This window comes from Oncorhynchus gorbuscha, linkage group LG20, assembly GCF_021184085.1.
Source record: "Oncorhynchus gorbuscha isolate QuinsamMale2020 ecotype Even-year linkage group LG20, OgorEven_v1.0, whole genome shotgun sequence".
Classification (NCBI taxonomy): domain Eukaryota; kingdom Metazoa; phylum Chordata; class Actinopteri; order Salmoniformes; family Salmonidae; genus Oncorhynchus; species Oncorhynchus gorbuscha.
In genome coordinates, this window is record NC_060192.1 from 43,326,451 (window position 1) to 43,346,642 (window position 20,192).

General features: G+C 51.5%; 1 protein-coding gene across 1 annotated transcript in view; it reads right to left on the minus strand.

The window, feature by feature from the left end:
- tmem135 (transmembrane protein 135) overlaps nucleotides 1-20,192 on the minus strand; it is a 40,476-nt gene that overhangs the window by 8,384 nt on the left and 11,900 nt on the right. The window contains exons 2-9 of the mRNA XM_046317875.1: nucleotides 15,986-16,113; nucleotides 15,703-15,795; nucleotides 14,356-14,389; nucleotides 14,144-14,209; nucleotides 9,742-9,830; nucleotides 8,965-9,132; nucleotides 8,650-8,719; nucleotides 1,001-1,168 (exon numbers count right to left, since the gene is read on the minus strand). Of these exons, the coding sequence (XP_046173831.1) occupies nucleotides 1,001-1,168; nucleotides 8,650-8,719; nucleotides 8,965-9,132; nucleotides 9,742-9,830; nucleotides 14,144-14,209; nucleotides 14,356-14,389; nucleotides 15,703-15,795; nucleotides 15,986-16,113 (816 nt within the window). The remainder of the gene's footprint in view (nucleotides 1-1,000; nucleotides 1,169-8,649; nucleotides 8,720-8,964; nucleotides 9,133-9,741; nucleotides 9,831-14,143; nucleotides 14,210-14,355; nucleotides 14,390-15,702; nucleotides 15,796-15,985; nucleotides 16,114-20,192) is intronic.

The following is a 20,192-nucleotide window of genomic DNA, read 5'->3' on the forward strand; positions in this document are numbered from 1 at the left end:
CTGCTCTTCCTCCCGGGGAAGGACTGCCCGTTCCATGATCTCGCCATCACGGTTGACAACTCCATTGTGTCCTCCTCCCAGAGCACCAAGAACCTTGGCGTGATCCTGGACAACACCCTGTCGTTCTCAACCAACATCAAGGCGGTGGCCCGTTCCTGTAGGTTCATGCTCTACAACATCCGCAGAGTACGACCCTGCCTCACACAGGAAGCGGCGCAGGTCCTAATCCAGGCACTTGTCATCTCCCGTCTGGATTACTGCAACTCGCTGTTGGCTGGGCTCCCTGCCTGTGCCATTAAACCCCTTCAACTCATCCAGAACGCCGCAGCCCGTCTGGTGTTCAACCTTCCCAAGTTCTCTCACGTCACCCCGCTCCTCCGTTCTCTCCACTGGCTTCCAGTTGAAGCTCGCATCCGCTACAAGACCATGGTGCTTGCCTACGGAGCTGTGAGGGGAACGGCACCTCAGTACCTCCAGGCTCTGATCAGGCCCTACACCCAAACAAGGGCACTGCGTTCATCCACCTCTGGCCTGCTCGCCTCCCTACCACTGAGGAAGTACAGCTCCCGCTCAGCCCAGTCAAAACTGTTCGCTGCCCTGGCCCCCCAATGGTGGAACAAACTCCCTCACGACGCCAGGACAGCGGAGTCAATCACCACCTTCTGGAGACACCTGAAACCCCACCTCTTTAAGGAATACCTAGGATAGGATAAGTAATCCCTCTCACCCCCCTAAGTTTTAGATGCACTATTGTTAAGTGACTGTCCCACTGGATGTCATAAGGTGAATGCACCAATTTGTAAGTCGCTCTGGATAAGAGCGTCTGCTAAATGACTTAAATGTAAATGTAAATGAAAAGAATGAGAACAGGTTTCAGAATAACAGCTGTGAAACTCTAACTAGTACAGTAACTCATTACTTTTCCCAGGGAGTAATACGCCATTAGTTACAGTTGGAAGAATATGACTTTTTTTAAAGTAACACTGAATCTAGTGTTTACCTTGTATATAGAGACGAAGGACCCTAGGAAAGCCCCCAGCTGAAAGTTCTCTTTGTTGTAGAAGAGAGAGGGGAGGCGGGACGGCTTCGTGAAGACCTGGCGGAACGCTGACGGAACCTTCAGACAACACTGGATCAGGTAGCCCACACTGAACATACGGATGAAGCCCTGGAAACATGAATATAACATTATTATAACGTCGTTATAACTTTCAGACAACACTGGATCAGGTAGCCCACACTGAACATACGGATGAAGCCCTGAAAACATGAATATAACATTATTATAACGTCGTTATAACCTTCAGATGACACCGGATCAGGTAGCCATGGAAACCACATTAATACATTACGATTTCAGTTTTTGAACTGAGACGCAACATCACCAGACTTCTGGGAACGCTTGTGAAGCCAACCAGGCCGACCAGGCCGACCAGGACGACCAAGATGACCAGGACACCCAAGATGACCAGACACACCAGGACAACCAAGATGACCAGACACACCAGGACAACCAAGATGACCAGACACACCAGGACAACCAAGATGACCAGGACACCCAAGATGACCAGACACACCAGGACAACCAAGATGACCAGACACACCAGGACAACCAAGATGACCAGACACACCAGGACAACCAAGATGACCAGACACACCAGGACAACCAAGATGACCAGACACACCAGGACACCCAAGATGACCAGACACACCAGGACAACCAAGATGACCAGACACACCAGGACAACCAAGATGACCAGACACACCAGGACACCCAAGATGACCAGACACACCAGGACAACCAAGATGACCAGACACACCAGGACAACCAAGATGACCAGGACAACCAAGATGACCAGACACACCAGGACAACCAAGATGACCAAGATGACCAGACACACCAGGACACCCAAGATGACCAGACACACCAGGACAACCAAGATGACCAGACACACCAGGACAACCAAGATGACCAGACCAGGACACCAAGATGACCAGACACACCAGGACAACCAAGATGACCAGATGACCAGGACACCAAGATGACCAGGACAACCAAGATGACCAGACACACCAGGACAACCAAGATGACCAGGACACCCAAGATGACCAGACACACCAGGACAACCAAGATGACCAGACACACCAGGACAACCAAGATGACCAGACACACCAGGACACCCAAGATGACCAGACACACCAGGACACCCAAGATGACCAGACACACCAGGACAACCAAGATGACCAGACACACCAGGACAACCAAGATGACCAGACACACCAGGACACCCAAGATGACCAGACAGACCAGGACAACCAAGATGACCAGACACACCAGGACACCCAAGATGACCAGACCGACCAGGACAACCAAGATGACCAGACACACCAGGACAACCAGGACACCCAAGATGACCAGACACACCAGGACAACCAAGATGACCAGGCCGACCAGGACAACCAAGATGACCAGACACACCAGGACAACCAAGATGACCAGACACACCAGGACAACCAAGATGACCAGACACACCAGGACAACCAGGACACCCAAGATGACCAGACACACCAGGACACCCAAGATGACCAGACCGACCAGGACAACCAAGATGACCAGACACACCAGGACAACCAAGATGACCAGGCCGACCAGGACAACCAAGATGACCAGACACACCAGGACAACCAAGATGACCAGACACACCAGGACACCCAAGATGACCAGACCGACCAGGACAACCAAGATGACCAGACACACCAGGACAACCAAGATGACCAGGCCGACCAGGACAACCAAGATGACCAGACACACCAGGACAACCAAGATGACCAGGACAACCCAAGATGACCAGACCAGGACAACCAGGACACCCAAGATGACCAGACACACCAGGACAACCAAGATGACCAGACACACCAGGACAACCAAGATGACCAGACCGACCAGGACAACCAAGATGACCAGACACACCAGGACAACCAAGATGACCAGACACACCAGGACAACCAAGATGACCAGGACACCCAAGATGACCAGACCCACCAGGACAACCAAGATGACCAGACACACCAGGACAACCAAGATGACCAGACACACCAGGACAACCAAGATGACCAGACACACCAGGACAACCAAGATGACCAGGACACCCAAGATGACCAGACCGACCAGGACAACCAAGATGACCAGACACACCAGGACAACCAAGATGACCAGGCCGACCAGGACAACCAAGATGACCAGACACACCAGGACAACCAAGATGACCAGACACACCAGGACAACCAAGATGACCAGACACACCAGGACAACCAGGACACCCAAGATGACCAGACACACCAGGACACCCAAGATGACCAGACACACCAGGACAACCAAGATGACCAGACACACCAGGACAACCAAGATGACCAGACACACCAGGACAACCAAGATGACCAGACACACCAGGACAACCAGGACACCCAAGATGACCAGACACACCAGGACACCCAAGATGACCAGACACACCAGGACACCCAAGATGACCAGGACACCCAAGATGACCAGGACACCCAAGATGACCAGACACACCAGGACACCCAAGATGACCAGACACACCAGGACAACCAAGATGACCAGACACACCAGGACACCCAAGATGACCAGACACACCAGGACACCCAAGATGACCAGACACACCAGGACACCCAAGATGACCAGACACACCAGGACACCCAAGATGACCAGACACACCAGGACAACCAAGATGACCAGACACACCAGGACACCCAAGATGACCAGACACACCAGGACAACCAAGATGACCAGACACACCAGGACACCCAAGATGACCAGACACACCAGGACAACCAAGATGACCAGACACACCAGGACAACCAAGATGACCAGACACACCAGGACAACCAGGACAACCAGTACGGGATTTGGGGTTAAAGAAGTCAATGAGAGAAATAAAAAAATTCTTCCTTAGTTGTTCATTTTCTCTCAATCTAAAGGCACATCTCTGATTAGAGCCAATGTCTTCAGTAGTGGAACATATTACTACTCCAGCCTTGTGAAACTGACAAAGACATGTTTTTATCTTCATTTTTAAAAATGACTTTATATCGATGGGAGTGCGTTGACAGCCTGCACACGCACAGTCCAGCACGAGACAACCATTAGACCAGATGACGTGTTTCTGCGCACGAGCTTATAGCTAGCCAACGTCGCCATGACAATCGCCTACAAGCATGATCTGAGATTTCTATTGGAGAAGCAGTTTCTGCCTATCTTCACACTGTACCGTCTTTCACAATAAACTTTATTGACCATCTACATGGAAATTAATTTTGTGAAGTCAGCATACAAACACCCCCCTAAATAATGCACTATAGTCAGGGCTGTCAAATACCCAAGATAATATACTATAGTCAGGGCTGTCAAATACCCAAGATAATACACTATAGTCAGGGCTGTCAAATACCCAAGATAATATACTATAGTCAGGGCTGTCAAATACCCAAGATAATACACTATAGTCAGGGCTGTCAAATACCCAAGATAATACACTATAGTCAGGGCTGTCAAATACCCAAGATAATATACTATAGTCAGGGCTGTCAAATACCCAAGATAATACACTATAGTCAGGGCTGTCAAATACCCAAGATAATATACTATAGTCAGGGCTGTCAAATACCCAAGATAATATACTATAGTCAGGGCTGTCAAATACCCAAGATAATACACTATAGTCAGGGCTGTCAAATACCCAAGATAATACACTATAGTCAGGGCTGTCAAATACCCAAGATAATACACTATAGTCAGGGCTGTCAAATACCCAAGATAATATACTATAGTCAGGGCTGTCAAATACCCAAGATAATACACTATAGTCAGGGCTGTCAAATACCCAAGATAATACACTATAGTCAGGGCTGTCAAATACCCAAGATAATATACTATAGTCAGGGCTGTCAAATATCCCCAAGATAATATACTATAGTCAGGGCTGTCAAATACCCAAGATAATATACTATAGTCAGGGCTGTCAAATACCCAAGATAATATACTATAGTCAGGGCTGTCAAATACCCAAGATAATATACTATAGTCAGGGCTGTCAAATACCCAAGATAATACACTATAGTCAGGGCTGTCAAATACCCAAGATAATATACTATAGTCAGGGCTGTCAAATACCCAAGATAATACACTATAGTCAGGGCTGTCAAATACCCAAGATAATACACTATAGTCAGGGCTGTCAAATACCCAAGATAATATACTATAGTCAGGGCTGTCAAATACCCAAGATAATACACTATAGTCAGGGCTGTCAAATACCCAAGATAATATACTATAGTCAGGGCTGTCAAATACCCAAGATAATACACTATAGTCAGGGCTGTCAAATACCCAAGATAATATACTATAGTCAGGGCTGTCAAATACCCAAGATAATACACTATAGTCAGGGCTGTCAAATACCCAAGATAATACACTATAGTCAGGGCTGTCAAATACCCAAGATAATATACTATAGTCAGGGCTGTCAAATACCCAAGATAATACACTATAGTCAGGGCTGTCAAATACCCAAGATAATACACTATAGTCAGGGCTGTCAAATACCCAAGATAATACACTATAGTCAGGGCTGTCAAATACCCAAGATAATATACTATAGTCAGGGCTGTCAAATACCCAAGATAATATACTATAGTCAGGGCTGTCAAATACCCAAGATAATATACTATAGTCAGGGCTGTCAAATACCCAAGATAATACACTATAGTCAGGGCTGTCAAATACCCAAGATAATATACTATAGTCAGGGCTGTCAAATACCCAAGATAATACACTATAGTCAGGGCTGTCAAATACCCAAGATAATACACTATAGTCAGGGCTGTCAAATACCCAAGATAATATACTATAGTCAGGGCTGTCAAATACCCAAGATAATATACTATAGTCAGGGCTGTCAAATACCCAAGATAATACACTATAGTCAGGGCTGTCAAATACCCAAGATAATATACTATAGTCAGGGCTGTCAAATACCCAAGATAATACACTATAGTCAGGGCTGTCAAATACCCAAGATAATACACTATAGTCAGGGCTGTCAAAGATAATATACTATAGTCAGGGCTGTCAAATACCCAAGATAATACACTATAGTCAGGGCTGTCAAATACCCAAGATAATATACTATAGTCAGGGCTGTCAAATACCCAAGATAATACACTATAGTCAGGGCTGTCAAATACCCAAGATAATACACTATAGTCAGGGCTGTCAAATACCCAAGATAATACACTATAGTCAGGGCTGTCAAATACCCAAGATAATACACTATAGTCAGGGCTGTCAAATACCCAAGATAATATACTATAGTCAGGGCTGTCAAATACCCAAGATAATATACTATAGTCAGGGCTGTCAAATATCCAAGATAATATACTATAGTCAGGGCTGTCAAATACCCAAGATAATACACTATAGTCAGGGCTGTCAAATACCCAAGATAATATACTATAGTCAGGGCTGTCAAATATCCAAGATAATACACTATAGTCAGGGCTGTCAAATACCCAAGATAATACACTATAGTCAGGGCTGTCAAATACCCAAGATAATATACTATAGTCAGGGCTGTCAAATACCCAAGATAATATACTATAGTCAGGGCTGTCAAATATCCCCAAGATAATATACTATAGTCAGGGCTATATAGCCCCTCTACCGTATATAGCCCCTCTACCGTATATAGCCCCTCTACCGTATATAGCCCCTCTACCGTATATAGCCCCTCTACCGTATATAGCCCCTCTACCGTATATAGCCCCTCTACCGTATATAGCCCCTCTACCGTATATAGCCCCTCTACCGTATAGCCCCTCTACCGTATATAGCCCCTCTACCGTATATAGCCCCTCTACCGTATATAGCCCCTCTACCGTATATAGCCCCTCTACCGTATATAGCCCCTCTACCGTATATAGCCCCTCTACCGTATATAGCCCCTCTACCGTATATAGCCCCTCTACCGTATATAGCCCTCTACCGTATATAGCCACTCTACCGTATATAGCCACTCTACCGTATATAGCCACTCTACTGTATATAGCCACTCTACTGTATATAGCCACTCTACTGTATATAGCCACTCTACTGTATATAGCCACTCTACTGTATATAGCCACTCTACTGTATATAGCCACTCTACTGTATATAGCCACTCTACTGTATATAGCCACTCTACTGTATATAGCCACTCTACTGTATATAGCCACTCTACTGTATATAGCCACTCTACTGTATATAGCCACTCTACTGTATATAGCCACTCTACTGTATATAGCCACTCTACTGTATATAGCCACTCTACTGTATATAGCCCCTCTACTGGGGAGGAGACGGGTTAAAGAATGATTTTTAAGCCTTGAGAATTGGATTGTGTTCGTGTGCCATTCAGAGGGTGAATGGGCAAAAGACTTCAGTGCCTTTAAACGGGGTAGTAGGTGTCAGGAGCACCGGTTTGTGTCAAGAACTGCAACGCTGCTGGGTTTTTCACACAACAGTTTTCTGTGTGTACCAAGTATGGTCCACCACCCAAAAGACATCCAGCCAACTTGACACAACTGTGGGAAGCATTGGAGTCAACATGGACCAGCACCCCTGTGGAACGCTTTCGACACCTTGTAGAGTCCATGTGTACAGTGTACAGTGCTGTGAAATTACTTGAATCTCCTCCCAGACTCAAGGGTTTATTCGGAGGACCTCAGAGAGCTCTTTTGATATTGCCATAACGTGTTACCACACACCTGTATGTTTAAGACCAAACCAGACCCAGTTACTGATCTTCATGGAAGGCTGGACCCTACCAAACCAAACCCAGTTTCTGATCTTCATGGAAGCCTGGACCCAGTTGCCCAGTGACCAGGTATCTCACCTTGACACAGTAGACTATGCAGTTGTCCTAGTAGTGACCAGGTATCTCACCTTGACACAGTAGACTATGCAGTTGTCCTGGTAGTGACCAGGTATCTCACCTTGACACAGTAGACTACGCAGTTGTCCTAGTAGTGACCAGGTATCTCACCTTTACACAGTAGACTATGCAGTTGTCCTAGTAGTGACCAGGTATCTCACCTTGACACAGTAGACTATGCAGTTGTCCTAGTAGTGACCAGGTATCTCACCTTGACACAGTAGACTATGCAGTTGTCCTAGTAGTGACCAGGTATCTCACCTTGACACAGTAGACTATGCAGTTGTCCTAGTAGTGACCAGGTATCTCACCTTTACACAGTAGACTATGCAGTTGTCCTAGTAGTGACCAGGTATCTCACCTTTACACAGTAGACTATGCAGTTGTCCTAGTAGTGACCAGGTATCTCACCTTGACACAGTAGACTATGCAGTTGTCCTAGTAGTGACCAGGTATCTCACCTTGACACAGTAGACTATGCAGTTGTCCTGGTAGTGACCAGGTATCTCACCTTGACACAGTAGACTATGCAGTTGTCCTGGTAGTGACCAGGTATCTCACCTTGACACAGTAGACTATGCAGTTGTCCTAGTAGTGACCAGGTATCTCACCTTGACACAGTAGACTATGCAGTTGTCCTAGTAGTGACCAGGTATCTCACCTTGACACAGTAGACTATGCAGTTGTCCTGGTAGTGTTTACAGCATCGATGTCTGGGTCCATGCTTGCATCTGGAGACAGACAACACAGTCACTACAACTCTGTGTGTATGTGTGTGTGCTTGCTTGCAATTGTTACTGTGTGTTGTGTGTGTGTGTGTGTGTGTGTGTGTGTGTGTGTGTGTGTGTGTGTGTGTGTGTGTGTGTGTGTGTGTGTGTGTGTGTGTGTGTGTGTGTGTGTGTGTGTGTGTGTGTGTGTGTGTGTGTGTGTGTGTGTGTGTGTGTGTGCAAATGCTACTGTGTGTGTGTGTCCTCACATAGATTCTAGCAGTCTCCTGGTGAGGGTGATGAGGGACTTCCTGCCGGATGCGGGGCTTTCTGTTGACCTCTGTGACTCTGTGTTGACGGATGTCTCCAGGGATTGTGGATTGCTGTGCTCGGACAGGTTGGAGTGTGTTGGAATCTCCTCCTTCCCAACGATGAACCTGGGGAGGAAGGCAATCACAACAGCAGAGATATATATATAGATAGAAGGATAGATAAACACTTCCCCTAACCTCTAGCTATAACGGTAGTAGTACGCTAGTATAAACACAATGGGACCATGCAGCCGTCATACCGCTCAGTAAGGAGACGCGGTCTGTCTCCCTCCCTCCACCCCCCCCCCACGGCCCTCCATCTCCCCTCCACGATCTCCCCCTCGGCCCTCCATCTCCCCCCACGATCTCCCCCCCTCGGCCCTCCATCTCCCCTCCACGATCTCCCCCTCGGCCCTCCATCTCCCCCCACGATCTCCCCCTCGGCCCTCCATCTCCCCCCCCATCTCCCCCTCGGCCCTCCATCTCCCCCCACGATCTCCTCCCCACGGCCCTCCATCTCCCCCCACGGCCCTCCATCTCCCCCTTCGGGCATCCACCCCCCCCCTCGGGGCATCCACCTCCCCCTTGAGAAGCGTCCCAAAGCTGAAGAGGTGAATATTATCGAAGGTGTAGGGGCCTTTGACTGAGCCAGCTGAGATAGTCTTTAGAGCGATGTGGTATCCAACATGGCCGCCATATGTTTGGAGATGGTACAGGTTCATATGGAAGCCTTACTTGAGCGCTGAGAAGGAGAATCCTTTAAGTCCATCTTTACTCCTGAAGAAGAACATGTAAAGAGATGCTGTCATACAGAACAGCAGAACCTGGAGAGAGAGAGAGAGGTGGGGAGAGAGAGAGAGAGAGAGAGAGAGAGAGAGAGAGAGAGAGAGAGAGAGAGAGGTGGGGAGAGAGAGAGAGAGGTGGGGAGAGAGAGAGAGAGGTGGGGAGAGAGAGAGAGAGAGAGGTGGGGGGAGAGAGAGAGAGGTGGGGGGAGAGAGAGAGAGAGAGAGAGAGGTGGGGAGAGAGAGAGAGAGATGGGGAGAGAGAGAGAGGTGGGGGAGAGAGAGAGAGAGAGAGGTGGGGAGAGAGAGAGAGGAGGGGGGGGAGAGAGAGAGAGAGAGAGGGGGGAGAGAGAGAGAGAGAGAGGTGGGGGGGGAGAGAGAGAGAGAGAGGTGGGGAGAGAGAGAGGTGGGGGGAGAGAGAGAGAGAGAGAGAGAGAGAGAGAGAGAGAGAGAGAGAGAGAGAGAGAGAGAGAGAGGTGGGGAGAGAGAGGTGGGGAGAGAGAGAGAGAGGGGTGGGGGAGAGAGAGAGAGAGAGAGAGAGAGAGAGGGGTGGGGAGAGAGAGAGAGAGGTGGGGAGAGAGAGAGAGAGAGAGGTGGGGAGAGAGAGAGAGGTGGGGGAGAGAGAGAGAGGTGGGGAGAGAGAGAGAGGGGTGGGGGGGGGAGAGAGAGAGAGGTGGGGGGAGAGAGAGAGAGAGGAGGGGAGAGAGAGAGAGAGAGAGAGAGAGAGCGAGAGAGGTGGGGAGAGAGAGAGAGAGAGGTGGGGGGAGAGAGAGAGAGAGGTGGGGGAGAGAGAGAGAGGTGGGGGGGAGAGAGAGAGAGAGAGGTGGGGGGGAGAGAGAGAGAGGTGGGGGAGAGAGAGAGAGGTGGGGGAGAGAGAGGAGAGGGGGGAGAGAGAGAGAGGGGGGGGAGAGAGAGAGGTGGGGGGGAGAGAGAGAGAGGTGGGGGGAGAGAGAGAGGGGTGGGGGGAGAGAGAGAGAGAGGTGGGGGAGAGAGAGAGAGGGGGGGAGGAGAGAGAGGAGGTGGGGAGAGAGAGAGAGGTGGGGGGAGAGAGAGAGAGGGGGGGGGAGAGAGAGAGGGGTGGGGGAGAGAGAGAGAGAGGTGGGGAGAGAGAGAGAGAGAGGTGGGGAGAGAGAGAGAGAGGGGGGAGAGAGAGAGAGAGAGAGAGGTGGGGGGAGAGAGAGAGAGAGGTGGGGGGGAGAGAGAGAGAGGTGGGAGAGAGAGAGGTGGGGAGAGAGAGAGAGAGGTGGGGGGGAGAGAGAGAGGTGGGGGGGAGAGAGAGAGAGGTGGGGGGAGAGAGAGAGAGGTGGGGGGGAGAGAGAGGGGTGGGGGGAGAGAGAGAGAGAGGTGGGGGAGAGAGAGAGAGGTGGGGGGAGAGAGAGAGGGTGGGGGGAGAGAGAGAGAGGGGGGGGAGAGAGAGGGGTGGGGGGAGAGAGAGAGAGAGGTGGGGGAGAGAGAGAGGTGGGGAGAGAGAGAGAGGTGGGGAGAGAGAGAGAGAGAGAGGGGGGGGAGGAGAGAGAGAGAGAGGTGGGGAGAGAGAGAGGTGGGGGAGAGAGAGAGAGGTGGGGAGAGAGAGAGAGAGAGAGAGGTGGGGAGAGAGAGAGAGAGAGAGAGAGAGGTGGGGAGAGAGAGAGAGAGGTGGGGAGAGAGAGAGAGATGGGGAGAGAGAGAGAGGTGGGGGAGAGAGAGAGAGAGAGGAGGTGGGGAGAGAGAGAGAGAGAGGTGGGGAGAGAGAGAGAGAGAGGTGGGGAGAGAGAGAGAGAGAGGTGGGGGAGAGAGAGAGAGAGAGGGGGGGGAGAGAGAGAGAGAGAGAGAGGTGGAGAGAGAGAGAGAGAGGTGGGGAGAGAGAGAGAGAGAGAGAGAGAGAGAGAGAGAGAGAGAGAGAGAGAGAGAGAGAGAGAGAGAGAGAGAGAGAGAGAGAGAGAGGTGGGGAGAGAGAGGTGGGGAGAGAGAGAGAGAGGGGTGGGGAGAGAGAGAGAGAGAGAGAGAGAGAGAGAGAGGGTGGGGGAGAGAGAGAGAGGTGGGGAGAGAGAGAGAGAGAGAGGTGGGGGGGAGAGAGAGAGAGGTGGGGGGGAGAGAGAGAGAGGTGGGGGAGAGAGAGAGGGGTGGGGGGAGAGAGAGAGAGGTGGGGGAGAGAGAGAGAGAGGTGGGGAGAGAGAGAGAGAGAGAGAGGTGGGGGAGAGAGAGCGAGAGAGGTGGGGAGAGAGAGAGAGAGAGAGGTGGGGGGGAGAGAGAGGAGGGGGGGGAGAGAGAGAGAGAGAGGTGGGGGAGAGAGAGAGAGGTGGGGGGGAGAGAGAGAGGTGGGGGAGAGAGAGAGGAGGTGGGGGGAGAGAGAGAGAGGTGGGGGGGAGAGAGAGAGGTGGGGGGGAGAGAGAGAGGGGTGGGGAGAGAGAGAGAGAGGTGGGGGAGAGAGAGAGAGAGGTGGGGAGAGAGAGAGAGAGGTGGGGGGAGAGAGAGAGGTGGGGGGAGAGAGAGAGGTGGGGGGAGAGAGAGAGGGGTGGGGGAGAGAGAGAGAGAGGTGGGGAGAGAGAGAGAGAGAGGTGGGGAGAGAGAGAGAGGGGGGGGAGAGAGAGAGAGAGAGAGGTGGGGGGGAGAGAGAGAGAGAGAGGTGGGGGAGAGAGAGAGAGGTGGGGGGAGAGAGAGAGAGAGGTGGGGAGAGAGAGAGAGAGGTGGGGGAGAGAGAGAGAGGTGGGGGGGGAGAGAGAGGTGGGGGGAGAGAGAGAGAGGTGGGGGAGAGAGAGAGGGGTGGGGGGAGAGAGAGAGAGGTGGGGAGAGAGAGAGAGAGAGAGGTGGGGGGGGAGAGAGAGAGGTGGGGGAGAGAGAGAGAGGTGGGGGAGAGAGAGAGGGGTGGGGGGAGAGAGAGAGAGAGGTGGGGGGAGAGAGAGAGGTGGGGAGAGAGAGAGAGGTGGGGGAGAGAGAGAGAGAGAGAGAGAGGTGGGGGAGAGAGAGAGAGAGAGAGGTGGGGGGGAGAGAGAGAGGGGTGGGGGGAGAGAGAGAGGGTTGGGGGAGAGAGAGAGAGGGTGGGGGAGAGAGAGAGAGAGAGGTGGGGGAGAGAGAGAGAGAGGTGGGGGAGAGAGAGAGAGAGAGAGGGGGGAGAGAGAGAGAGAGGTGGGGAGAGAGAGAGAGAGGTGGGGAGAGAGAGAGAGAGAGAGAGAGGTGGGGAGAGAGAGAGAGAGAAGAGAGAGAGAGGTGGGGAGAGAGAGAGAGAGAGGAGGGAGAGAGAGGTGGGGAGAGAGAGAGAGAGAGAGAGAGAGAGAGAGAGAGAGAGAGGTGGGGAGAGAGAGAGAGAGGGGTGGGGGGAGAGAGAGAGAGAGGTGGGGGAGACAGAGAGAGAGGTGGGGAGAGAGAGAGAGAGAGAGAGAGAGAGAGAGAGGTGGGGAGAGAGAGAGAGAGGTGGGGGGAGAGAGAGAGAGGGGGGGGGAGAGAGAGAGAGGTGGGGGAGAGAGAGAGAGTGAGATTCAATTAAAGGACTGACACATCCCTCACACTTTCAATCCTCAAACTACATCCTCCCTCCCCCTCCATCCATCCTCCCTCCTTCTCCCCCTAAATCCATCCATCCTCTCTCCTCCATCCATCCATCCCTCCCTCCATCCTCCCCCTCCATCCATCCATTCTCCCCATTCATCCTTCCTCCCTCCTCCTCCATCCATCCTCCCTCCTCCTCCTCCATCCATCCATCCTCCCTCCCTCCACCTCCTCCCTCCCTCCATCCATCCTCCCTCCACCTCCTCCATCCATCCATCCATCCTCCCTCCTCCTCCATCCATCCATCCTCCCTCCACCTCCTCCATCCATCCATCCATCCTCCCACCTCCTCCATCCATCCATCCATCCTCCCACCTCCTCCATCCATCCATCCATCCTCCCTCCTCCTCCATCCATCCATCCATCCCTCCATCCTCCCCCCTCCATCCATCCATTCTCCCCATTCATCCTTCCTCCCGCCTCCTCCCTCCACCTCCTCCCTCCATCCATCCTCCCTCCACCTCCTCCATCCATCCATCCCTCCTCCTCCATCCATCCATCCTCCCTCCACCTCCTCCATCCATCCATCCATCCATCCTCCCACCTCCTCCATCCATCCATCCATCCATCCATCCATCCTCCCACCTCCTCCATCCATCCATCCATCCATCCATCCATCCATCCATCCATCCATCCATCCATCCATCCATCCCTCCTCCTCCTCCATCCATCCATCCCTCCTCCTCCATCCATCCATCCATCCATCCATCCATCCATCCATCCTCCCTCCTCCTCCTCCTCCTCCTCCATCCATCCATCCATCCATCCATCCATCCATCCATCCATCCATCCATCCTCCATCCATCCATCCATCCATCCATCCATCCTACCTCCCCGTGTTTGAGGGGGTTGACGATGCCTCGTGTGACAGCCATACGGAACAAGGTCTCTGTCGCCTAGGAAACAAAACACACACACACACACGCAAACAATAGTTATTCACATGTATGTCTGTCCTCCCACATTCCCATCATATGATCTCAGTGTAACAGCAGGGCTGTAACAAGTAGAGAGGTGGTCAGAAGAGATACAGGTCTCTTACCAGGTTGGCCATGTAGATCGTCAGCAGACCTCTCCTACAAGAAAACACATCAATAATAATGATTAAACCTGTGGAGAGAAAACAGGGGAGGAGAGAAGAGAGGACAGGAGATAAGAGGAGAGAGAGAGGAGAGGAGAAAGTTGAAAAGGGAAGAGAGGAGAGGAGAAAAGAGGGGAGAGGGGAAAAGAGGAGAGAGAGGAGAAAGTTGAAAAGGGAAGAGAGGAGAGGAGAAAAGAGGGGAGAGCAGAAAAGAGGAGAGAGAGGAGAAAAGAGGGGAGAGGAGAAAAGAGGGGAGAGGAGAAAAGAGGGGAGAGGAGAAAAGAGGAGAGAGAGGAGAAAAGAGGGGAGAGGAGAAAAGAGGGGAGAGGAGAAAAGAGGGGAGAGGAGAAAAGAGGGGAGAGGAGAAAAGAGGGGAGAGGAGAAAAGAGGGGAGAGGAGAAAAGAGGGGAGAGGAGAAAAGAGGGGAGAGGAGAAAAGAGGGGAGAGGAGAAAAGAGGGGAGAGGAGAAAAGAGGAGAGAGAGGAGAAAAGAGAGGAGAGGAGAAAAGAGGGGAGAGGAGAAAAGAGGAGAGAGAGGAGAAAAGAGAGGAGAGGAGAAAAGAGGGGAGAGGAGAAAAGAGGAGAGAGAGAGAAAAGAGGGGAGAGGAGAAAAGAGGGGAGAGGAGAAAAGAGGGGAGAGGAGAAAAGAGGGAGAGGAGAAAAGAGGGGAGAGGAGAAAAGAGGGAGAGGAGAAAAGAGGGGAGAGGAGAAAAGAGGGGAGAGGAGAAAAGAGGGGAGAGGAGAAAAGAGGGGAGAGGAGAGAAGGAGAAAAGGAATGAGAGGAGGGGGAAAAGGCGAGAGAGGAGAGAAGGAGAAAAGGAAAGAGAGGAGGGGGAAAAGGGAAGAGAGGAGAGAAGGAGAAAAGGAAAGAAAGGAGGGGGAAAAGGGGAGAGAGGAGAGAAAGAGAAAAGGAAAGAGAGGAGGGGGGAAAAGGGAAGAGAGTAGAGAAGGAGAAAAGGAAAGAGAGGAGGTGGAAAAGGTGAGAGAGGAGAGAAGGAGAACAGGAAAGAGAGGAGGGGGGAAAAGGGGAGAGAGGAGAGAAGGAGAAAAGGAAAGAGAGGGGGAAAAGGGAAGAGAGTAGAGAAGGAGAAAAGGAAAGAGAGGAGGTGGAAAAGGGGAGAGAGGAGAGAAGGAGAAAAGGAAAGAGAGGAGGGGGGAAAAGGGAAGAGAGTAGAGAAGGAGAAAAGGAAAGAGAGGAGGGGGGAAAATGAAAGAGAGGAGGGGGGAAGGGAGGGGATGAGAGGGCAGGGGAGAAAATGGGAGAGAGCATAGAGGAGAAAATGGGAGGGGAGAGGAGAAAAGAGGCTACCTGCTCTTGCGTTCCATGAGGATAGAGATATAAGAGGCAGGTAGAGCTGCTCCGAACCCAGCGGACCAGGAGGTGAAGCCACCCAGCAGTTTCCTAACACACACCAAACAAGATAACAACATATCTGAAGTCTTATCTGACACAGCCTGGCCCCTTCTGGTACACTATGGACTTCACCCTCTACACCCTACTGGGCCAAAGGACAGAGACTGCTTCAAAGCCCTCTGATTGGCTATCAGGTCAGGCCACTCTAGCACTCTGTGTGGCTGTGTCTGGCTGTTACCTGAGGATGCAGAAGAAGGCGATGTAGAGTCCTCCATTAGCGGTGAGGAAGGATGTGGACTGAAGGATCTCAGGGAGGAGTCTCTTCAGATAATACTCCTTCTTCCTCCTCCGCAGGATGGCTGCTATCTGCACACACACACACACACACACACACACACACACACACACACACACACACACACACACACACACACACACACACACACACACACACACACACACACACACACACACACACACACACACACACACACACACACACACGAGTTCAGGAAGTCAACATCAAATTGAACAAATGCAAACAACAGTGGGAGCAGTTTAAACAGAACAGGTCAACTAGCCTTTACCGTCCAGGGTCAGAACAGATCAACTAGCCTTACCGTCCAGGGTCAGAACAGATCAACTAGCCTTACCGTCCAGGGTCAGAACAGATCAACTAGCCTTACCGTCCAGGGTCAGAACAGGTCAACTAGCCTTACCGTCCAGGGTCAGAACAGGTCAACTAGCCTTACCGTCCAGGGTCAGAACAGATCAACTAGCCTTACCGTCCAGGGTCAGAACAGATCAACTAGCCTTACCGTCCAGGGTCAGAACAGATCAACTAGCCTTACCGTCCAGGGTCAGAACAGGTCAACTAGCCTTACCGTCCAGGGTCAGAACAGGTCAACTAGCCTTACCGTCCAGGATCAGAACAGATCAACTAGCCTTACCGTCCAGGGTCAGAACAGATCAACTAGCCTTACCGTCCAGGGTCAGAACAGGTCAACTAGCCTTACCGTCCAGGGTGAGAACAGATCAACTAGCCTTTACCGTCCAGGGTCAGAACAGGTCAACTAGCCTTACCGTCCAGGGTCAGAACAGATCAACTAGCCTTACCGTCCAGGGTCAGAACAGATCAACTAGCCTTACCGTCCAGGGTCAGAACAGGTCAACTAGCCTTACCGTCCAGGGTCAGAACAGATCAACTAGCCTTACCGTCCAGGGTCAGAACAGATCAACTAGCCTTACCGTCCAGGGTCAGAACAGGTCAACTAGCCTTACCGTCCAGGGTCAGAACAGGTCAACTAGCCTTACCGTCCAGGGTCAGAACAGGTCAACTAGCCTTACCGTCCAGGGTCAGAACAGATCAACTAGCCTTACCGTCCAGGGTCAGAACAGATCAACTAGCCTTACCGTCCAGGGTCAGAACAGGTCAACTAGCCTTACCGGCCAGGGTCAGAACAGGTCAACTAGCCTTACCGTCCAGGGTCAGAACAGATCAACTAGCCTTACCGTCCAGGGTGAGAACAGATCAACTAGCCTTACCGTCCAGGGTCAGAACAGATCAACTAGCCTTACCGTCCAGGGTCAGAACAGATCAACTAGCCTTACCGTCCAGGGTCAGAACAGATCAACTAGCCTTACCGTCCAGGGTCAGAACAGATCAACTAGCCTTACCGTCCAGGGTCAGAACAGATCAACTAGCCTTACCGTCCAGGGTCAGAACAGATCAACTAGCCTTACCGTCCAGGGTCAGAACAGATCAACTAGCCTTACCGTCCAGGGTCAGAACAGATCAACTAGCCTTACCGTCCAGGGTCAGAACAGATCAACTAGCCTTACCGTCCAGGGTCAGAACAGATCAACTAGCCTTACCGTCCAGGGTCAGAACAGATCAACTAGCCTTACCGTCCAGGGTCAGAACAGATCAACTAGCCTTACCGTCCAGGGTCAGAACAGGTCAACTAGCCTTACCGTCCAGGGTCAGAACAGGTCAACTAGCCTTACCGTCCAGGGTCAGAACAGGTCAACTAGCCTTACCGTCCAGGGTCAGAACAGGTCAACTAGCCTTACCGTCCAGGGTCAGAACAGATCAACTAGCCTTACCGTCCAGGGTCAGAACAGATCAACTAGCCTTACCGTCCAGGGTCAGAACAGGTCAACTAGCCTTACCGTCCAGGGTCAGAACAGGTCAACTAGCCTTACCGTCCAGGGTCAGAACAGATCAACTAGCCTTACCGTCCAGGGTCAGAACAGATCAACTAGCCTTACCGTCCAGGGTCAGATCAGGTCAACTAGCCTTACCGTCCAGGGTGAGAACAGATCAACTAGCCTTTACCGTCCAGGGTCAGAACAGGTCAACTAGCCTTACCGTCCAGGGTCAGAACAGATCAACTAGCCTTACCGTCCAGGGTCAGAACAGATCAACTAGCCTTACCGTCCAGGGTCAGAACAGGTCAACTAGCCTTACCGTCCAGGGTCAGAACAGATCAACTAGCCTTACCGTCCAGGGTCAGAACAGGTCAACTAGCCTTACCGTCCAGGGTCAGAACAGGTCAACTAGCCTTACCGTCCAGGGTCAGAACAGGTCAACTAGCCTTACCGTCCAGGGTCAGAACAGGTCAACTAGCCTTACCGTCCAGGGTCAGAACAGATCAACTAGCCTTACCGTCCAGGGTCAGAACAGATCAACTAGCCTTACCGTCCAGGGTCAGAACAGGTCAACTAGCCTTACCGTCCAGGGTCAGAACAGATCAACTAGCCTTACCGTCCAGGGTCAGAACAGATCAACTAGCCTTACCGTCCAGGGTGAGAACAGATCAACTAGCCTTACCGTCCAGGGTCAGAACAGATCAACTAGCCTTACCGTCCAGGGTCAGAACAGATCAACTAGCCTTACCGTCCAGGGTCAGAACAGATCAACTAGCCTTACCGTCCAGGGTGAGAACAGATCAACTAGCCTTACCGTCCAGGGTGAGAACAGATCAACTAGCCTTACCGTCCAGGGTCAGAACAGATCAACTAGCCTTACCGTCCAGGGTCAGAACAGATCAACTAGCCTTACCGTCCAGGGTCAGAACAGATCAACTAGCCTTACCGTCCAGGGTCAGAACAGATCAACTAGCCTTACCGTCCAGGGTCAGAACAGATCAACTAGCCTTACCGTCCAGGGTCAGAACAGATCAACTAGCCTTACCGTCCAGGGTCAGAACAGATCAACTAGCCTTACCGTCCAGGGTCAGAACAGATCAACTAGCCTTACCGTCCAGGGTCAGAACAGATCAACTAGCCTTACCGTCCAGGGTCAGAACAGATCAACTAGCCTTACCGTCCAGGGTCAGAACAGGTCAACTAGCCTTACCGTCCAGGGTCAGAACAGGTCAACTAGCCTTACCGTCCAGGGTCAGAACAGATCAACTAGCCTTACCGTCCAGGGTCAGAACAGATCAACTAGCCTTACCGTCCAGGGTCAGAACAGATCAACTAGCCTTACCGTCCAGGGTCAGAACAGGTCAACTAGCCTTACCGTCCAGGGTCAGAACAGGTCAACTAGCCTTACCGTCCAGGGTCAGAACAGGTCAACTAGCCTTACCGTCCAGGGTCAGAACAGATCAACTAGCCTTACCGTCCAGGGTCAGAACAGGTCAACTAGCCTTACCGTCCAGGGTCAGAACAGATCAACTAGCCTTACCGTCCAGGGTCAGAACAGATCAACGTCCAGGGTCAGAACAGATCAACTAGCCTTACCGTCCAGGGTCAGAACAGATCAACTAGCCTTACCGTCCAGGGTCAGAACAGGTCAACTAGCCTTACCGTCCAGGGTCAGAACAGATCAACTAGCCTTACCGTCCAGGGTCAGAACAGATCAACTAGCCTTACCGTCCAGGGTCAGAACAGGTCAACTAGCCTTACCGTCCAGGGTCAGAACAGGTCAACTAGCCTTACCGTCCAGGGTCAGAACAGGTCAACTAGCCTTACCGTCCAGGGTCAGAACAGATCAACTAGCCTTACCGTCCAGGGTCAGAACAGATCAACTAGCCTTACCGTCCAGGGTCAGAACAGGTCAACTAGCCTTACCGTCCAGGGTCAGAACAGATCAACTAGCCTTACCGTCCAGGGTCAGAACAGATCAACTAGCCTTACCGTCCAGGGTGAGAACAGATCAACTAGCCTTACCGTCCAGGGTCAGAACAGATCAACTAGCCTTACCGTCCAGGGTCAGAACAGATCAACTAGCCTTACCGTCCAGGGTCAGAACAGATCAACTAGCCTTACCGTCCAGGGTGAGAACAGATCAACTAGCCTTACCGTCCAGGGTCAGAACAGATCAACTAGCCTTACCGTCCAGGGTGAGAACAGATCAACTAGCCTTACCGTCCAGGGTCAGAACAGGTCAACTAGCCTTACCGTCCAGGGTCAGAACAGATCAACTAGCCTTACCGTCC